Genomic DNA, 22,651 nt, shown 5'->3' on the forward strand with positions numbered 1-22,651 from the left:
TACCTTCTCAGTAATGTCTGATTCTTAAACTCTTTTTCAACTTTCTTCCGTTTGTGAAATGGAATACGTCGGTGGGGTTGAGTTACAGGGACTACAGTATCATCAGTGTGAAATGGAATACGTCGGTAGGGTTGATTTACGGGGACTACATTGTCATCAGTGTGAAATGGAATACGTCGGTGGGGTTGATGTATAGGGACTACAGTATCCTCAGTGAAATGGAATACGTCGGTGGGGTTGAGTTACAGGGACTACATTATCATCAGTGTGAAATGGAGTACGTCGGTGGGGTTGATTTACAGGGACTACATTGTCATCAGTGTGAAGGTGTATTTGTAGGTCTTTTAATTTTCAAATTCCTTTTAATATATTTATGAGCTTATTGCAGAGTTCTTCAAACTTGCTCTTCACTGCAGCACATATACTTTGAATTATTTATAACTGGATGCTTGTTTCGTGATCCAATATCTAGTCTCAGTCTTATCTTGAAATTTGCCAACTGTATGTAATTTGGCTTCTGATCCATAGGCAAATACATTTGTGTCTGTTTTCTGCAGTTTAGGCTTAGGTTTCAGCTTTGCAAATATGTGTCCATGACATTACTGCTTGATCCTGTGTCACTGAGCACTTCTATTCTTGTTCCATCTACTTCCACCATTGTATGAGGCTGTGTTTATTTTTGTTTAAGAGTATTGACTGTATCTCGAGGTTCTCAGGCCAAAGGTGTGTTCTTCATGTGAGCTCTTTCTTGTATGTACTACCTCTATCTTGATAGCTTTCTACCTGATTAACTCTGTTTTCTGCCTTGAGTCTTGACCTGCATACTTTTGCGAAATGGTTTTTCTTCTTGCAGAATTGCAGTATCCCTCTTTTGCAGGACACTTCCCATCCTTGTGTGGATATGCGGCACCACAATATCTGCATGCTTGATTTCTGTACTGCTGTTTGTTGCTGCCTTTAGATTTCTCAATGAAACGTGACTCGTTTATGCGACCACTCAGTATCGTTCCCTCTGGTATGGCATTAACATTCTTTCTCAGATTTTTCTATTTCAGTTGCTTGTCTGTCAGAGAATTCCATTGCACGGGCAAATGTGTGAAGATGGATTAGGTCCATTTCTTCGCGAAGTGCACGACGCTAAGACGTGTTGACAAATATCCTTGAATTAGCTGTGATTTTGTTATCGGTATCACTGAATATACACGTTGTTGAAAGCTGCATTATCTTTGTGCGGAAATCATCCATTGGTTGTCACTTTGTTATTTCTCTTTACGAAATTTGTAGATTCAAACTCGAGGATCTTCTTTGGTGCGAACTAATGTGTCACTTTTTCTACCGCGGTTGGGTAATCATCATCTGTCTCTTGAAGGGTTCGAAAATGTCATTTACTTCAACTCCTGCGTACTGTAAAAGGAGTGCACGTCGACGTTTTGTGTCTCTGATGTCCATCCCGATCAGAAATTTATCAAATCGTTTCACCCACTTCTTCCATCGGGCATCAGGTACGTTTTATGGACTGAGAATGGCATGAAAATGGGCGAACTTGCTGCCATAATCAGATTACGACTTTCACTACAAGTGTAAAACACGGTAGCTGGTTTGTAATAAGTCTCTAAGTATGATGACACAACTGTCCTTATTCTTCCGTTATTATCCTCAGCATTTTCAGTTATATTCTCGTCGCCATTGTAATGTTTGGGTTTTGTAATGAGAGAGGAAAAGACACATTTCTACAGACACGTGCTAATTCCATTGCATACATACTATAAAACACTTACTTGTCGGTCCTACATCTATAACCCTGTATATCAGCCTTATCGCAGGTCTCTAGGTTATGATAAATATTAATGTATTCTGTTGGCAGATTGAGAATTTTAGGAAGAGAATGGCTTTTAAGATGTGTCAGAGAGCAGAGTAATGTTCAACATGTCAAACAGATCGAGCATACAAAATGTTGGGATTCTAGAAATAAGTCAAATTCTAAATAAAAATTGTTTTCAATACCTGAGGGACAACTGGACTCAGTCGAAGAAAGCAAACAGTCAAGGAAACAAAAGAAATTAAAGTTGAAACAACTAACGAAGCAATAAGTGGTGGGTCAGTGGACATTAATATAAGGTAAAAAAGCACAAGAGCCGAAAAAATGCAGAGCATAGTTTATCCACCGATTATAAATTTTTTTATTGAATTTGAATAATTGAATAATATATGTGCTGAGATTGAAGGCAATGAGCTGAAAGTTAGATATGTAAATTAGTGATATTATAAAATATCTACCCATTACCAATTTACTACAAATTTTGAAGGAATAAAACATTCAGGGGCCTTATTAGATGTTGATAATTTATTTGAAAACTTTTATGTTTTTTATTAATTAATTTTTATTAATTTGTAATTTATTTATGCAAAACAGATTAAGTGAATTGCTATTAATATTACAGACGATGACAATTTCTGGCACAAGATTTGATAAATTTAACTAAACATAGTGACAAGAAATAGGTTATCTGCAAAGAAGAATAGTCTTTGTATGTATGTAATGGAGAAAAAAAAACCGATATTAAGTGTCGCAGAACTTTTATTTCTATACTCCTGGTAATAAATAACATTGGAACTGGACACAGCATGACATTGATGTTGCTCTACTTTCCATTGAAAATTATCTTACATATTTTTTCACTCATGTAGTAGGGAGTATGGCTTTTGGAAGATTCAGCTTTCTTCATCCAAAAGATACTTTCTGGTAAAGGAACCAGAGGTATTCAACCGGGTCTGCGAATGTACAAAACAAATATGCAAACGACCTTCTATTTAGGCCTCAAATGGGTCGGCCTTGATACACTGTCCGTGCATTCGCAATACATATTCTTTCAGACACCACAATTTTCTTTGTGTACGAGGTTTTTTTTTTTTTTTTTTTTTTTTTATTGATAAAGTGTTGTAGTATTTGTGAGCAGACCTTCGTGAGTCATAAATGTGACTGTCTTGGGATACGCACTTTGCCCTTCACCTTCGGGTTTGGTGGGGGGTGGGTTCCTATTGATATTTCCGTTACATTCCATACTCGGTTTGAATATAACATGTTGATAATTCTGAGATAATCATTTGGCTGACCATTTCACTTCCAGTCACTCTATGGATAACACAAAATCAGAGCATTTTAGTAGACTCCGAAAGGATGATCTTGGGTATCTTTCAGTCATCGAGTAGTACTGTCTCAAACTCGTCTTTGTATACAAGATATCCGTCTTTCGTCCAAAATCAGTGCAAAAGCTGAAGTCTTCCGCCACAGAACAAGTTTAGTAAATCTACAAATGGTTGAAATAATAATTTGCCCCTCCCCCTCTCAGGACACTTCCAACGAATGCCAGTAAATAAATAAATTTCTTGTTATACATGGAAATCAGGCACGATTTGTTTGCTTGGAGACCAGTTGTTAAAATTATTTCCTTTTATCTGGATCTACTCTGTGTTGTTTTAATCCTAAAATTGTCGGGAATTCACCCGATTATATCCTTACGTACTTTTTGTTCTTGTCACGGTTCTGAATTTCATTGCTATGATAAAGCTAAGACAGATTAATTAAGCCTTTTGCGTGCTCATAAAAAAATCGTAAATAGATACATTTCTAATGTCCTTTCGGTAATGTAGAATATATAAGCAATTATTGTTTGGTCACAAATCCTGATCCCCAAATTTAAGATGAATGACGATTAAAAATATTTTCTAAGGGTTAAACAACTAAACTCCCTCTCCAAAACGTTTTAATTCTCTCTCTCTCACTCTCTCTCTTAAATGCGCATAGTACCTTAATAATATCTTCATTGTCGGTTTCCAGTTTCAAGCCTCGCAATTCTGGAACACATTTCTGGCATGCGCACGCTGGTCTTCAGCAAGCAGATGGCGTATTTGGCGCCTTCGTTATCCGCCAAAAGACGTCAGCAGTGAGACATCTGTACGACTACGACCTCTTGGAGCACACGGTGGTCATTCACGACTGGTTCGATACAACAGCGGCCAGCAAGTTCACTGCACACCACCATGCAATGCAAGACAACCACCCACGTTCTATTCTTATCAATGGTAATTTTGCACGCTTCAGAGGCTAACATTGTTACATTTTCTCTGATTGGTATTTTGTATCAATAAAATTGATGATATGATGACTATAGCGCGCCACTACTAACTCTGATCATATTAGCACAGACCCATCCTTACTACACAATGTTCCGATATGATAACCGTACTTACACCTAGGCGTACCGAGCAGATATTTCTGTACTTCGGGTCTGTGAATTTTATTGGGTGTGACGGTAAGCCACCTCATCTAGTCAAAAGTTAGTTTTTCAAATTTGAACACTGTTCCTGCATAATCGAGACAAGCGGGAGAATACAACTAGAATGGACTGATACATAAACAATTTTCCACTGCTGGTCCGTGTTTGTACATATACCTTGCACGCAAATACGCCTGTAATTGCTTCCCTCAGGTACACAATCTTACTTTCGATGTCAAATTTACAAAGTATCCTTTTGAAGTCTATTGCCTCGATTATTTTCGGCGTATGTACAATACACCACTGTTACACATTATTGGTTAGTTGGCATTACATACTAAGGGAGACAACTCATGAAGTCAAGCACATGTCGATAGGACAGAGCACTAACATATCTATTAGATCCTTCAAGGCGTAGATCGGGTTATCATATCGGAACCTTAGTTAGCGAAGATGGCTCAGACCATTTAGTGAAGGTGCTATCGATTTAAATTACCTCGGTTTGATGTAATGATATTTTTAAGGAAGATTAAACCGATAATAAAACTTATTAAAAAATAATAAGTTGTGCCACATTAAACACCCTGTTGACTTGCGGATGTAAAATAGGCCCATTGGGCTCTCATGCATTTCGCAAAAGGCGACAAATGGGGACAGGTAATGTGGTGTCCAATTGGTTATCATGTCAGGCTCGTAACTGAAAGGGTGCGAGTTCAATTCCTACGATCGGATTAACCCAGGTTTGCTACAATAGAGTGCCCTTGGAGAAGGCACAATAGTTGAATTGCTTGGCACTAAATGACCTGCTTGTGTTTCTGTGCCATAAAACACAAAACAAAACCGAATCCTTTCACTGCCGATTTGGCTACTTATCATCTATGTGTCCTTAATATTCTGCCAAATCAGATTATATCTACAATCACAATTCAAACGAATCATATTTCGAAGCCTTTGACTTCATCTCAACTTTTTCTGAGATCGATAAAGATTAATGTCACCAGATAGATGTGGTGATTGCTTGACAATTTCATTGCAACATCCCTGGTTCAAGTGAAGTTTATTTTCGCAATATCATTCTGTGACCAATAAATTATGACAACTGATCACCTTTAAAACTTTCCATTACTCGGCAGATGTCAGCGTTTTGTACAGCTAAAAGAAAAACTAGAAGTCTGAAACACTATTTCCATGCTTCTTTCATTTATTATCACCGTCTCCTCCACCATATACATATATGCATAAGTGTCTGAAACCCATCATCACTGATTCCCCCACCCCTGGGAATGGATCATATTTTCAAAACCTTAGCGGACCATCCCATTTCTTATCTCAAATTTTGAAGCCTGACTTAAACGGTGCAGAATTAGGTGCATGACATTGCTCACCGACTCCTGCACGTGCGCATGCACATGCAAGTAGGAGTATATAATTTTCACTTTTTCTTTGACAAGCATTGGATTTAAAAACGAACAAAGTTAGAGCTCTTGGTGGTGTAACCTTAAATTTTGTTCCTATATTCTCGAAACTTTTTAGTAATTAAACCCAAACTTGAGCTTAACAAGGAAAACCAATATTTGACCTTTTGAGTACATTTGTATCAATTAAACTTGGCTAGACAGAAGAAGAACTCAGATGATGGGACTCTAAAATGTCGTGTCTATCTGACCTCCGAGTAAAGTTACAGAATGTCATTTTTAGGGAACCTCTACCGAACTTGTGAACAATGGCATATTTATTCGAATCTGATCATCCGTTACAGTTATATTAACCCATGTCACCTAATACATGCACGTTTAATAAGGCACTTAACCGCTCCGGTGGCCTAAGTGATTATATCATCCTCCTCTGATGCTGGTTCGATCCCCGGCCGTGGCATATCAAAGACTTATACAAATGGTATTAGCAGCTGTCTCGCTAGGCGCTCAGTATTTAGAGGTTAGTGATAGGACTGGTCTGTCTGGTGTCAGGATCATGTGACTGGGTGGAACATGATGCTACATGTCTGCGGCATGATGCCCTGGTGCTGTACATCACTATAAACTGCAACACTGCATACATGGTAGGGATATGTCTCAAATTGTTAAAAGTACGTTAAAAATCCATAAAAAGCATACACACACCATGGCACTTTACTCTTAATGTCTTGTCACTAAGTAACCTTCCTGTATTACTGTGCCGTACAGTACCAACCAAAATGAAGTTTACATTTCGTGCTTAAAGATTTCGAGAACATCCGGCAAGGATTTTGCAATTTTGCTGGTTTTCGACTTGTAGATTTCCAGTAGGGTCTTCTATTTTTATAATCTTAAATATTTTAATTTAGGCTAAAATACGTTGATGCTCATTCTTTATCCACATTGTAAATAAAACGATATGCAATCTGGTCCAGGTAAAGGCACTAGAGGCAAGTTTGAGGAATCGGCATCACACCATCATCATGGGATTAAGAAGCGTGACGACCATGGTAGCGGTAAGGTGGATCATTCTCATCATGATATACCTACTCCAAGCAAACATAAAACCAACGTCAACACAAACTTCAGGACGACAACCGGACACGACCAAGCGAAACATCATGATCACATGACAAACATGCAGGAGGATTATGGTGGCGGAACTATGGACCATTCTCATCATGGTGAAAAATCTCCAACAAGCGATTCAGTTGAAGGTAACAAAAGCACAAACACAGACTATAATACAAGTGTCCATGACTCTCATATAATGGCCATGAATCACAAACATCATATGATGCATGCCAAAAGTGTTGCCATGGAAACATCTGTACATGAAGACCCCAACATGATCACGCATCTTAATCATACCAAACACGAGGAGGGAAGCAGTCAGAGCACGAACCATTTAGTGAACGTATCGACAACCAAAGTCAGGCGAATACCGCACGCTGTATTCAGGTAACTTAGCAATTTCTTTCATTTCATTGTGTTTAAATGTCATGAAGGAAAAATGGGTCTTGGCTTGTGGAAGTGTTGCATCAGGCATATTAACCACACTTTACATTTTCAAACAACAGCTAGAATTTTTTGTCAGAGTAGATTTTAAGAAAATACAAATATACAAGTTTCATTTCTTTATTCAATATCATTTGTGAAAACTAGCGTGAAAGCATAGCATTCCATATAATGTCAATAACGTTACCATTCGAATTAAACATACAAACTGTAGAGGAAATATCAGACGACGTGTAAGATTATACTTTGGGCTTTCCTTTGCACCTTCAACCGTCTATTTCACAAATTCAAGACCGCTTCGGTGGCCTAGTGATTAGAGCGTTCCCTCGGATGCGGAAGGTCGTGGGTTCGAACCCCGGCCAAGTCATACCAAAGACTTATAAAAATGGTACTCACAGCTCCCTCGCTAGGCGCTCAGCATTATGTGGTTAGTGTTAGGACTGGTCGGCCTGGTGTCAGGATAATGTGACTGGATGGGACATGATATCTGCGGCATGATACCCCAGTGCTAGACATCACTATAAACAGTCGCACTGCAGACATCGTAGGGATATGACTGAAAAATTGTTAAAGCTACGTTAAAAATCCAAATCACACACACTTAAATTCAAAGTATTTAGAGAGAAAAATGAACAATTGTATTATTTTTGTTTTTGTTTTTCTAATTCCCTGTATCCTATTAATTATTGATTGTCTTTTGTTCCTATCAGTATTTTTTCATACATTACAGAGTAAAACAGGGAATGAAATATAGATTCCGGTTTATTAGTAACGGTGTGGTAAACTGTCCACTCCAAGTTTCCATCGATGATCACATGTTGACAGTGATTGCCACAGATGGCGAGGACACTGAACCTTACCTCACGAAAGCTGTTAACATGTATTCTGGGGAACGTTACGACATCGTCGTACACGCCAACCAGCCTGTAGGAAGTTACTGGATGCGTGTAGTTGGGATGAGCGACTGTGACCTAGATTTGGAAACTACGAGCCAGACTGCCATCTTGAGTTATGAAACCTCCCACGAAGAGCTGCCCAAGAAGGACGAGTCTGAGTATAGGTTCATCCAGGACTTTGTAAGTTGCTTTTAGAACACGAGTTTTGAATTTTAATATTTTCATACTTCCACTTTCCAAGTTCTAGAAACTGTGTCACGATTCTTGATGTTGGTGTACCTTGGTTCCAAAGAAACTGTCCTGCCTTGGATGGACTAAAAGTTTACGATTCGACTTACCTGGAGATCTAAACCAGGACTGCACTGGTACATAGCAAGCGCGTTACAGCTGCTGCTTGTCAGTGCTTCTTTAGTACAAAGTTCTTAACAAATAAGAATCAACTTGTTTTTAAAATATCCACCAAAATAAATTGACGTGAAGTAAATGTTTCTACCAAAAATGAATATAATTGCGCTTGACATGATCTGTTTAAAATTTAATATGTGTATTGATTCGGCAGAGAAAAAGAGACATAATGTTTCATATAAAGGAGTTAAATAACAAAGGTCGCTAGAATTAGGACATAATTTTTTAGTAAAAGTATTAAGATTGAAATTTTCTACAAATTGTATTAAAAGTAATTTTTGATTAAATTATATTGAAAGTATCTTTCTACTAAAATATATTGAGATTAAATTCATTTATTTCCGTATTACAGTTATATACTATTTAATAAAGATTGCGCCCTTATGAGCAAAAAGGCAAAACTCTCTTGCACTATACATTTCTTTGTGTCGTAAGTCAGCAAAAAACTACACTCGATAAGTTGTGTAGGTAGCTGAACTAACAAATTCCAAAGATTCCCTCTAAGTGGGTAAATGAGCTGATGTGGCAAAATTGTCAGTCTAATGACGTACATAGATCCGGACGATAGTCTGTAGGAAACGATGACACCTCACTTTGAGATTCTGGCGGGGCCCAATAACTAGACGTATGACCATATTTGGCTGCGTCCTAAGAAACTATAAAAGGCGAGAAGATTTGTTGACTAATTAGTCTGTTCGTCAGAATCTCAAAAGGGGCTTGTATCGTTACAGAATCTCGTACCTTCGCTTGCCATATTCCCGAGATGTAGCCATATCTACACCGTTATGAGTGACATCCTCTTTCAAGAGAGCCCGGAACTCTCTCTCTCTCTCTCTCTCTCTCTCTCTCTCTCTCTCTCCATGGGCAAAGACATTTATTAACTGATGAGTCATTCCTTCTCATATCACGAAATGAGAAGAAGGTTATGAGAAAAATCTTTTCATAATAGTAGCAGTTTAAATTTTTTCAGTTTTGTCTTTGAAATGCGAGAGAACCTATGCAGCACCAAAGTTGTGGTCGTCGTCATTGGTTTTGACATATGTACGCCTTTTATTTTTTGATATAGGTTGCAATTTAAGTCGCCTTCTGCTTCTCCTAAATGAGTTCATGAATTTTCCAAGCATGTTGATAATAATTATATTAAGGGACTTAGCCTAATCCATAAAAATCGCCAGATGTTGTGAGCTAAACATGGTTTCAATTTTTTTTAGAAAGATGCCAAAAGTATCAAATTCGATGAAGATTTGTTGAAATATTTAGTGAAACTGAGGTCTGCTAGACGCTTTGTTTACGTCAACTCAGATGCTTGTCATCGTAAATTTAAGAAAAAGTAACTTTAAGGTTTTATATAATAGAAGATTTACAGAGATATATCATGTTTGTCGTTTTATCATGCTGAGAAACGTTTGTACTCTTTCGCCTCAAAAGTTATTTATACAAAATCTTATTCTCTCTTTGAGGTTTTAAATTCGGTGAAAAATCCTGATGGAGGGCATCATCACAATAGCGTGGCGGACATGAAGTCTGCAAAGTCCGAATTTCATCACCTGAGAAAAGTCCCTGATCACAAATTTTACTTAGCAATGGACTTTAACAGGGTGAATAATCATCACTACCTGCACGAAGATTTCTACCCGCTGAACCACATGATCACCCGTCACCATGGAGAACATGCCAACCACTTGATGGCCATGCAGATAAACCACATCACTTATACAGCTCCATATACGCCACCGCTAACTCAATACAAAGACATTCAAGAGGTATGCTTGTCATGTTTGCAAGTGCAGGAGACATACAAGATTTACGTTGTCCGCAAACAAAAGTATACAACAAACAATCTTTGCAATACGCCTGATTATTCGAATCATTATCTATGTGACAGTTACACGGCCCAGAGTCGATTTTTTTTTTTACCGCGTTCTCTTTAAAAACGTGTTGTATTGCTCTTTCTGTTTTTGGCAAGTCGGTCTTCATCAGCGAGTCGGATATGCCTATCCTTGTATATTTATCTTGTATGTCTCGTTGCTGATTTGGAAGTTAAAACCAAGGTTCGTAGGGGTGGGGTGGAAAGCTGACATCTTCCAATGACTGCAATTCATAGTTTTATGTCGTGTTATGTCACCAGCATTCTCTCTCTCTCTCTCTCTCTCTCTCTCTCTCTGCATTGAAATATGTTTTACCATAAACCTCCCATACCCTACTTTACTTCATTGGATTGTTTGATGATGACTTTTGCTCTGGGTACGGCAAGTATATTTTCTGTCTTTTATTTGTTTGAATCTCGCAAATAGAAGCTGCAAGAGGGCAACTGAAAATTGGTACATCTTTGATAAGCTTTTAAATACAGAGATACAATTTAGAACAAAGAGGAAATAAAAATAGAATTTTCTGCAACTTTCATATTAGACCTCGTTTGTTCACTCTTTGTACTAGAGTTTTGAATTGGAAGTTGACCAACGAATTTTCACACACCTGTACTGGCAAACAATTAGAGTGTCGACTTGCTATTATTTTTTACCACTCCGGTGGGCTAAGTGGTTACAGCGTCCGCCTCGTATGCGGAAGGTCGCGGATTCGAATCCCAGCCGAGTCATACTAAAGACTTATAAACATGGTACTCGCAGCTGCCTCGCTTGGCGCTCAGCATTAAGAAGTTAGTGTTAGGACTGGTCGGCCTGGTGTCAGGATAATGTGACTGGGTGCGAAATCAGGCTACATGTCTGCGACATGATGCACCAGTGCTAGACTTCACTATAATCTGCCACACTGCAGACATCGTAGCGATATGACTGGAAAATAACAATTCCAAATCACACACACACACACACACAAACACACACACACACACACATATATATATATATATATATATATATATATATATATATATATATATATATATATATATATATATATATATATTTATATATATATATATATATATATATTTGGATTTTTAACGTAACTTTAATAATTTTTCAGTCATGTCCCTCCGATGTCTGTAGCGTGGCAGTTTATAGTGATGTCTAGCACTGGGGCATCATGCCGCAGACATCTAGCATCATATCCCACCAAGTCACATTATCCTGACAGCAGACCGACCAGTCCTAACACTAACTTCTTAATGCTGTGTGCCAAGCGAGGCAGCTGTTAATACCATTTTTAATAGTATTTGGTATGACTCGGCCAGGGCCTGAACCCGCGACCTCACGTATCTAAGGCGTACGCTGTAACCACTAGGTCACCTGAGTGGTAAATTATTTTGAACAATTTTGCCCCATACGCAGAGGCGGTCACAATAGTGGGTTACCAGGTCAGTATACTTAAATGCTTAGTCCTGTCGCAATGATAAAATTTAATTATTATAGCGTTTCTTACTATTAAAGAAATGTACATAATATCCTTTCGCACGGTCGTTGTCAAAACTTAGCTATAGTTAAAACGTTTGAATTCGAGTGGCTTGAAATATTTTTGTACGATATTGATTATCGTCTATGTGTGTGTGTGCGCGCGTATGTACGTGTGTGTGCGTGTTTAAATAATTTGACTGTGTACCATATTTCAGCATCTTTTCTGCAACGAGAGTTCCGTGCATCGTGACTGTAACACACTGTTTTGCGAGTGTACACACAGAATCAAAGTAGCTGTTGGTGACATGGTAGAAATGATTTTGATTGGAGAAGGCATAAATGGTGAGGGGAACCACCCGATGCATCTCCATGGGCATCAGTTCTGGGTCCTTGGAATGCAAAAGGTACGTTTTAAGATACTAGAAATGCAGATATTGGGAAATGTAATAGCATTAGGGTCTATTCTAAAAACAAACGGAACATTTTCCAGCAGTATTATTTATGTTTTCTCACGTGCTGTTCTATTTTGGGAAAGGACACTCAGCAAAATCTTGTAATGCTGACGATATATAGGCTTCGTGTGAGTTTACGTCAATAATCGCCATGTATGAAAATGATGAAACAAGTTGACGGGAGCCCGTGGCATGTCATATTCATCAAGGTTTGTGTTCTTCATGTTTATCGCCATTTTTCAGTACAAGATAGGCCATCCGTCACTATCTGTATCTTTGTTGGAGGAGGAACCCTGGAATACCCCGAGAAGAGGCATCGCCCCACAGGAAGCTACTGACAAGATTTTTCACACACCCACGTTTGTCGAGCCGATATCGAACTCACGAGGACAGAGGTGAATTGTGTGAGTGATCTGTAAGGTCAAACGCCCTAGAACACTCGGCTACCTAGGCCCCCCCCCCCAACATCATGTTAAATAAAAAATAATTTTGGAATTCTAGCTATCATATAAATAATGTTTTCATTAAATCAATGGCGTAGTTTAATATTTGCTAGTCTGATTCACATTATGTGGTAGACAGTTTTAAATGAAAGCTGGACAAATATTTCGTTATTGTGTATGTAATAAAGCATATCCTCTTCCCCGTGTGTTCTTTTATGTACGTATGATATATCAGCCTTCTAGACAATTTATGTTAAACAGAATACCTATCGCAGCTGTTTATAGTGATTTATCGAAAGCAGGTACCGTTGTTGTTGTTTTGGGTATTAAGGTCATTTTTCAGCGCATGATAGGCTATACATAGCGGCCATTATAACTGGTGGAGGAAAGAACTATCGACCAATGTTCAGTCCTTTCTAAGTATGTAGTTTTAATATATTTTATATATTGCCAGAATTGTTTGAAAAATTGTATTTCTTCACCCACCCAACCAGTCAACACCGTGTGCGTGCGTGCGCGCGTGTGTGTGTGTGTGTGTGTGTGTGAGAGAGAGAGAGCGTTCTACGAGATGGAAAGATCAGACTAACAGGAATCCTTGCAGAAATGTTTGACTAATTCACTATTTCATGCTTAGATTACCTTTATCCTAATATGTTGCAGCTGAATACGTCGATCAGAAGACATGACATTGAAGAGATGGACGCCAAGGACCTTCTTCCTAGGAATTATGAGACGGCCATCAAGAAAGACACAGTACTGGTGCCCGATGGGGGATACACGATCATTAGATTTCATGCGGAAAATCCAGGTATTTTTCAGGAAATTAGGGATTTTACATCATTTATGATTAAATGTAATAAACAAGTAGAATATCATAGTACTCGCATATAAGTAAAACACACATCTAAACAACATATACACTAATCTGCTGTCGCATAATGCACCCACATAGCAGGATGTATGTTGTTTATTATAGTAATTACTCCTAACAAACTGCAATGACCAAGATCTGGTGGGGTATTATGCTCTGGCAGATTTTCTATGCAGTTTGCAGCTGTAATCAATTTTTAAGCAAGCATATACGGTATATTGGTTTTAACGCACATTTAACACATTATTGGCAGTATCATGGCTCGTAAATGGGAGCCAAGTGCCATTACCAAGGCAGGGCCGACAAGGGGGTGGGGTGGGGGACCAGGGACATATCCTTTAGGCCTCGGTCCTGTAAGGGGGCCCGGGCCGAACAACACTTTTTAATTTTATAAAATAATTTTTTTGTTTAAACAATAACTAGGAGAGGCCCAGGTGTTTCTTACCCCAGGGCCTGTGATCGCTCTCTACGGCCCTGTACCAGCGTTCTTCTGGCTGGGTATCGAACCCATGAGCGTTGAATTACGAATTAGACGCTCTACCAACTAAGCTACTTCAGCTCCCCTTGTATTTTTGGCGAATAACTCATTTTATTGAATAATTATATTATGTGATAAATTGAAATATTAAACGATCTGCTTTAATAATCAATTCAGTAGGAAGGCAGCAATAAATTGTGCAAAAAATCTTGAGGGTTCATTTTGCTGGGTACTATTATAACTTTCCTTTGCAAATGGTATATGTAACTGATAAGTCTGTGTGCATCTGATCGTCTCTGGTACTTTTATGTCTATTGTATACTTCCCAAGCCATTCCATTTTTTTTTAATGCGAACGAGGACTGGATATTCTACTGCATTTTATTATAAACCAAATCATGTAACATTTAAAACTAAAGATGACCAATTTGCAGGTTTTTGGCTGTTCCACTGCCACGTTGAGTTCCACATGGTAATGGGTCTTGCACTGGTCATTCAGGTGGGCGAGGTGCACGAAATGCCCCAGCCGCCAGCTAACTTTCCCAGGTGTGGAAACTGGATCTATGAAGAAGCACCTAAAGGTCACTTTGCAAGCCATGTACAACCCCGTGCATCAGGAACCGTGACCCACAACACACTTTCCGGCTTTCAAGCAAATCTAATGTTTTACTTAGCTTTTGTCATTGTTATTGCTGTCTGGTAAACCATATATCTCACACTTACAAGTTTGAAATCTACCAACAGTTTGGAATTGTTTTCTCTCCAAAAATATATGACAGGTGTTGGATATTACTTTTTACGGGCTACTTGTCTCTTTAGTTTGGTGTGTAAAGATGGCTAATATTTTGTTCTTTACAGACTTTAAAACTCTTATGCCAAATGGAATGATTTATTTTTTAATCTCTTATGTGCCAAAATAGTCCATGCAATGGTAAATGATGCATGTAAGCGGTTTATAGAAACAGCAGTCCTTTTAGTTTTTTGTGGGATAATTTGAGACAGGGTTATAACGATAATTGGGCGATTTGTTAAACGATAATTGGGCGATTCTTCACCAACGTTCGTCACGGACATGCAGTGTATGCCATTCGCTGTATAATTAAGTCTCTTGTCTGTTACCATCGTAGCAAAATGGTAAGTACACAGATGGACAAAACGAATTACGTGTATCAATTCAGATTAGTTCCTGTCAGCTTGGACCGCTCCGGTGGCCTAGTGGTTAGAGCGTGCGCCTCGAATGCGGGAGGTCGTGGGTTCGATCCACGGCCGAGTCATAAAAAAGACTTATAAAAATGGTACTAATAGCTGCCTCGCTTGGCACTCAGCATTATGAGGTTAGTGTTAAGATAATGTGACTGGGTGGGACATCATGCTACATGTCTGCGGCATGATGCCCCAGTGCAAGACATCACTATAAAACTGTCACACTGCAGACATCGCAGCGATATGACTGAAATTTTTAAAAAATTCACACACACACACACACACACACACACACACACACACACACCTATCAGCATGGATAGGGGATACAGATTGGTTGACATGAACAAACTATACGTTCATTCTGTCAGATTTAACTATTTTCAGAAATGTTATATCAGACACGTGTCTTTTATTTGGTTACAGGTACGGCCTTTATTAACTATGATACAGCAAAATGTTATTATGTGTATTTTGTATAATTATCTTGTACCCCTGACTGAGTAATAACTGAATTCCCAGATATTCTAAAATATTGATATCTGGTTATAGCGTCATAATTACATAATGAAAACAAACGTGGATGGCAGGTATAATCTGATTGTGGAAGACGGTGAAATTGGTGACGTATATGTCATGGTCTGAAAAAGACAGCTATTGAACAAGCTTGTTAGATGCCTATTGGGCAGTTTCTTGTTCATAATGTAACTCGGACTGCCTCTAACCATTAACGATTATCATCGCTGAATGATAAACTAATAATATCCGGTTTCACAAAGAATGCGTGCGTTACAAGTAGTTGAAAATTTTGGTTCAAACCAGTTTGTAAATGATAATACATCGAAACAAGAAACTAAACAACACGTAAAGCATATATTTGGAATATTGGTAACTAAGAAGAAATTTACAAAAAAGAATCTGAAATGTGTAATGAATATTTCAGCTGCTTAACACGACCAAACTGATCTCGGGTCTGACCTCGTATAAATAGTCATCACTTGAAAAGTTGTTTATATAAATTACACAAATTTATTAATAATTCGTCCTCACACTGTACCAGGTTAGCAAGATGCACGTGTGACAATACGGATTTATCAAATGAATTGGTTTCTAAAAGTTACACTATTTGATTAGTTAGGACACATGTATGTTATATGCATAGCAAGGTTGTTGTTGTTGTTGTGGGGTTTAACGCCATTTTTCAGCACGATAGGCTATACATGGCGGCCAGTATTAATGGTGGAGGAAGAACCCGGAAAACCCCGGAAAGAACCACCGACCCACGAGAAGCTACTGGTAAGCTTTCTCACATGCCCACATTGGCTGAATCTTAGACTCGAACCGCCGCAGACAGAGGTGAGATGGCAGTGATCCGTAACGAAGAGCGCTTTAGACCACTCGGCCACTCGGGGCCCCCCGCATAGCAAGGTACCGTAATATACGTACACCTTTACTATACAGGACAAGGGTCTCCATAACGTGGCATATGTAACTTTTCTTCTGTGACATTGGGGATTTAGGCAGCACCCTTCATATTGTCTGGAAATTTGGCAGACAGGTGATGAATACGTATCGTGGAAAAGTCACAAATACTGTCATGGACAGTTAGTGTGCAATTGACGGAAAGTATTCTCTTTGGAAACATGAAGCATTTTAAGTCGATTGCACAACATTTCTCTCCAACTTACACAAGGCACTATCAACGCTCAGATATCGATATAAAGTGGTCTGTAAGGTAGAAGAAACTTGAGACAGGAAACCATCTTGCATAGGCAACCACACAAATGTACATTTCACTTCCAAGAAAAGACAATCATACTTAGGACCGTAGAGATGCAAAGCAACCGTGTTACCGTTGCACCTTTTTTCTTCTGATAAGAAAGCAGCATGTGAAATCCCTATGTTCGATTTTGTCTATGTAATTGTTTAATGCTGTCTGAGGGTTTCTTGTAATGATAAGATAGCTACACAATTATTCAGAAATACATATACAGGAAAGGGTGATCTCTAGTTATGTAGCATTTTTCCGAGCATGAATGTAACTAGCTCTACCTGCGCTGCCTACTGCCAACTATATAACATGGCATATGGTCTTGCCTCGTGCGTCCGTCCGTCTCAAATTTAGTTTCAGTTGCAGTAATATTCGAAGGACTTCAAGTTCAATTTTCACCATTTTTCAGAAAGAAATGAAAACTTCACGGCTCTTGTTTGACTCGGAACATTACTCTTGCATATTGTGCTAGGCTTGTTCAGTAGCACTAAATCGGCGGTGGCATCCATGTTCTATGGACACATTATTATTCTACATGGAACGACTTAAAGAAGTCAAATCATAAAATATAGATTGATACTCGTTGCATTGCCAAATTCACTAAGGTATTCATGTATTCGAGCTTAACGAAACTTGCTTCGAAAGCTCCATTTTGTTGAAGGTATGTGTGTCGTACGGACACATTAAAGTTCTGATCAAAGAGGAGGGTATTAAATAAATGGTAAGATTTGCACTGATACTTGTTGGAAGACCAGATTTTTAAAAGTTATTCTGTATGCAGAATATAAATTTTAAAAAATTCATTTTGTGTGTGGACAATTCAGTAATTGGTTTTGTTTTCTTCAAATGTGAAGGAACTCTCGGTGATTAAGGCATTGGACTCGCGACATGAAAAGTCCAGGTTCGAATCTCACCATCGGATCAGCAAGGATTTGCTATCGTGATCTGCTCCTCGGAAAGCCACTTTGCTCTAGGTGCTCCATCATAATATAAACTTAAAAAAGCGACCCTTTCCTTGAGTCTCCTGATGCTTGTAATGAAATTAAAAGTTTATTATCCCGTTCTTATCATACTGTATCCCATCTCTTTTACATAATTATTGATCACTGAAGTACTGCAGACGTTTATTTCCAATATTTTATTCAGGAAACTCCGATAATAGCTTGTTGACTTGTAGTATATTGCCAAGTATAAGGCTGTTATTGATTTTGTGCTACATTCGCTATTTGGTTTGGCGGGATTTAAAAAGCTCAATTCCTATGGCATATGGTCCATTTTGTTTTACCAAACAAAGTTTGTATTACTTATTACAGTAATACAAGTTATGGTCTTAATAAAATTAGTGACAAAGTATACATCCACTGGACTTTCAGGCAATTTGATACTCAAGGGATGCTACTCATATTTATGTAAATGATCTGACTGAGGACTAGTTACTTCCCTTGGATATCATTTCACCGATTTGCTACTGGAAACAGTAGTAGAAAATCCTTTATAAAGGAAATTCCCATAATAATTCTGTCAATACGTACTGCATATGCTAAAATACATTCTTTTGTACCATATAAAGAAAATAAAATTTAGAAACCTAATTCCAGAAGGCATGGTTCTTATACTTTATACGAGCACGAACACTCCACCAAAGCCGCATAATAGAATATTCTATGCTACCTCTAGTTTAGCACAAAATATGTTTACCTCCATTTTGCCTGAGGACATACGAATCATGACCTACCCTCCCCCAAATTTTTTTTTTACAGTCGCCTTCCCCCCCCCCCGTAGATATTAACACTTCCTTCAAAGGGAAGAATAGTTGATAGCTTGTCATTTTAGACCCATGGTAATGGCAGAGAAGTGGTACTGTGAATGAATTTGCATTGAGGTCAGATCCTTTGAAATGTACGCAAGAAATAAAGTTCGACATAAGGATGTTGACTGAATGGCTGTTGCATCATGTCATTGTACGAGGATCATTCTTATAAGAAATATCAAGGGATGTGCAAAAGTCTGTATTGACCACGTTAGTCGTTTTCTATGTGATGTAAATATTGTTATTAATTTCGGTTTTGTTGGTTAAAGGTAATTTACGTATGTATGAATGGATGCTTGGAATGATAGACAGATAGATTGATGATTGTAATGATAGACAGATATACTGATGGATAATAGCGCTGTTTACGTACTGTTTATTGTTAAATGAGAGTACAAACGTGGCTTAACATAATAAAATTGCTTTCAATGTCGTTCTTATTTTTCATGAAATAAAAAAATGATTATCCCCTTTTCCCCACTGCGACAAAGACTGTACACGAGAGATAGCTGGTCTAACCCATTTTTGTACGGTATGTCTTAGAGGACGGATTGCTTACAATGCATACATTAGATGACAAGCAGTGTTCAATTAAACATCTAGACTCACAAAAGAGAAGAATATTTTCACTCTACCAGTCACCTTATCGATACAAAAGAAACACACACACACACACAAGCTTTGTGGCCATCCATTTAGTACGTACACAAAAATCTGGCAAAGCTTGACCCTTCCCCCATCCCTGTACACATGCGTACATTTTTACACCCCCACCTGCTTACGTACGCTTGACGCCCCCCCCCCATTCTATAGAACGGCCTATATTTAATCCACGCAGAAACGTTGAAGGATTATTAATAATAACGTGTTTAATAAAACATAAGTCCACCGACATTGAATGTCTGGCTGCATCAAAGAAATAAGCTGCGTAACTTTAAAATGTTTGTCTAGTGGCCGCTAAATTTCAAACGCTGACGGAACCCAGTCGAACAGGTTACGTATTAGGCAAATTATTATCGAGGTTTCACCCCCACCCCGTTTTCTATGCGCACGTACATTATCAGTAGACGCCACCCACCCCACCCCCCACCCCCCACCACACCCCCCATACGCAAGCATATGCATTTTGGTTACCCCTTCCAATATGACCGCTCCGGTGGCCTAGTGGATACAGCGTCCGCCTCGGAAGCGGGAGGTCGTGGGTTCGAACAACGGCCGAGTCATACTAAAGACTTACAAAAGTGGTACTAACAGCTGCCTCGCTAGGCGCTCAGCATGAAGAGGTTAGTGTTAGGACTGGTCGGCCAGGTGTCAGGATAATGTGACTGGGTGGGGCATCATGCTACATGTCTGCGGCATGATGCCTCAGTGCTAGACATCACTATAAACTGCCACACTGCAGACATCGTAGCGATATAACTGAAAAATTGTTAAAGTTACGTTAAAAATCCTAATAACACATCCCCCCATGCGTATATACTAAACGGATGGCCCCTGATCGTGCACTTGTGACACACTGAAATAAAACTCACCAATACACGTTCAAAGCCATGGTTGGTATTGAACACGTGACTTGATTTAGCTTGGTACAGTTATAGCAAAGCGGGACAGTAAACAAATGCAACTTGAAGACCCCCCGCCCCCCATTTTCGACCAGCATGCCAAAGTCCCATTCAGTGAAGTCATATTTGTTGCAAAATTACACACCGCATTCGAGTCATAGTTGCCTGTCTTATGATTTAAATATGAATGGAAAACTTTTAATCTTTTTCTATGAATATTTTGTTTTTATAGGGGAGGCATGAAACTGTTAATGAAATTCTGAGAGTGACAGGTGTAAGGTAATGTTTGTATTTGCAACATGCACATATTTATTAATTTTTTTATGGACATTGTGTACATGATCTAAGCACATGCTAACCAAAACGACTGCTCTCGTGTGCTCTAAAAGTCTGCCTGAATTATATAAAGTACACTGTCGTTAGCAGCTATTAAAATAGAGGATCACAGCTTTTGAATGTGAAATGAAAGAATTACCAAATGCATACAATTTTAAAGTTATCGGCTATTTTTTCATAATTTACCCAGGAATTGACAACGACCAAGCGGAGCTAGCAGTTTTTCGATAGGTGCATATCTGAAGTTTCCTCTGACCCTTGCCACCCCATTTTTCTATAATTGGACATATATGGGTCATGTGACATTGATGGGTCAACGACTAGAAGTTCCATTCTCTTCTTTGTCTGACTCGTGGGAGTGATTCTGATGCATCAGAAACCGGCAGTCCTTCTTCGTGGGGTACTGGGCGTATAGCTGATGGAATGTTTGGATAATGCACAGTCCACTTTTTCTTTGACACACCTTTCCCAACTGGATGCACCATGCAGAAGTAACAATTGCTGATGTTATCTGTTGGCTCTCTCCAAATCATTAGCACTGCGAAAGGCATATATTTCCTTTTCCAGTTCCTCCTGGCGACGATTTGTTGCATAAGTGTTGCAGCATATGTGTGGGGCCCATCTCTTGTTCTGATCGCCAATTTTGCAGACAAAATAAAGGTGACAGGATTTCTTAACCATAGTGATGCAAAAGTCACTTCACTACAAACATAGCAGAACGTTTCTGCATTGTTCACACAAGAATGTGCTCACCTTGGCTAAACAGAAATGTGTCCTTTTGCAAAATCAAACACTGACAAATAAGAGAGCACGACACTGTATGATTTCTAGAGCTGATATGGGGCAATTCGTTCAGCAGAGTGATGTAAGCTTAGTTATGACTGCATCGTCCATGACTTCTAAGAATAACGTGATGCAATTTATATCATGTATGACGCAATACCAGCTTCGGATTGCATCATTCATTGTTTATCCTATAAAGCAAGTACTGTCCAAATCCAGTCATAGATTTATTCCTAAATTCCAGTCAAAGATGTATTTTAGTCGTTTATAGTTTAAATTGAGATCGCTTCCCTTTATAACTTACTTATCCTCCGCCATTCCCAAGTCAGGGCTCGTATATACTGACCCGGTATCATATCTTTAAACCTAGAGCCAATCAACAATTTTAAGCATCATTGTCGTTTTCATTGACCCAGAATTAGTAAAGTTTGACTACATTCCATTTCGGAAGCATTTTGGCTGTAGACCAGTGTTATCGACGAGTTGCGAGTGTTAGACTCTATGGTCATAAACTAAGTAACAAAACAACAAGTTTTGTGAAACTTAAATAATTTAATTATCAAAGTTATAATTAAAATTTGAGAGGAACTTAGTGTCATGAAGTGAATCCAAAATAAAAGTAGAAAAAAATGAAAACTTCGGTATGAATTCCAGAACCGGAAATGTACTGGTCCGCCAAGAATCGTGACGTTGTCAAAATGATTGGTCCAAAACTCCTTTGAATAATTTTTGATAGTTTTTGCATAATGTAGAACAAAATGAGCACCTTCTATTTCCATTGAACAGTCCAAACAAATGTTTTCCATCTCAAATAATATATAAATACATAAAACAGGTCTCCACACTTGATGTTACAACAGGAACAAACCGCTCAGGTGGCCTAGTGGTTAGAGCGTCCGCCTCGGAAGCGGGAGGTCGTGGGTTCGATCCCTGGCCGAGTCATACCAAAGACATACAAAAATGGTACCAACAGCTGCCTCGCTTGACGCTCAGCATTAAGAGGTTAGTGTTAGGACTGGTCGGCATGGTGACAGGTTAAT

At 38.7% G+C, this 22,651-nt stretch overlaps 1 protein-coding gene across 2 annotated transcripts in view; it reads left to right on the top strand.

The window, feature by feature from the left end:
* Nucleotides 1-19,363, top strand: part of LOC149780287 (multicopper oxidase 3-like) — a 52,105-nt gene extending 32,742 nt beyond the window's left edge. For both annotated transcript variants that reach the window (XM_089937096.1, XM_089937095.1), the window contains 8 exons: nucleotides 3,839-4,083; nucleotides 6,667-7,192; nucleotides 7,980-8,325; nucleotides 10,011-10,313; nucleotides 12,119-12,307; nucleotides 13,459-13,606; nucleotides 14,581-16,515; nucleotides 16,778-19,363. In XM_089937096.1, coding sequence (XP_089793222.1) covers nucleotides 3,839-4,083; nucleotides 6,667-7,192; nucleotides 7,980-8,325; nucleotides 10,011-10,313; nucleotides 12,119-12,307; nucleotides 13,459-13,606; nucleotides 14,581-14,849 — 2,026 coding nt within the window. In that variant the 3' untranslated portion in view covers nucleotides 14,850-16,515; nucleotides 16,778-19,363. The remainder of the gene's footprint in view (nucleotides 1-3,838; nucleotides 4,084-6,666; nucleotides 7,193-7,979; nucleotides 8,326-10,010; nucleotides 10,314-12,118; nucleotides 12,308-13,458; nucleotides 13,607-14,580; nucleotides 16,516-16,777) is intronic.
* Nucleotides 19,364-22,651: the final 3,288 nt, after the last annotated feature.

This window comes from Sinohyriopsis cumingii, chromosome 16, assembly GCF_028554795.1.
Source record: "Sinohyriopsis cumingii isolate HCF-2022 chromosome 16, ASM2855479v2, whole genome shotgun sequence".
Taxonomy (NCBI): domain Eukaryota; kingdom Metazoa; phylum Mollusca; class Bivalvia; order Unionida; family Unionidae; genus Sinohyriopsis; species Sinohyriopsis cumingii.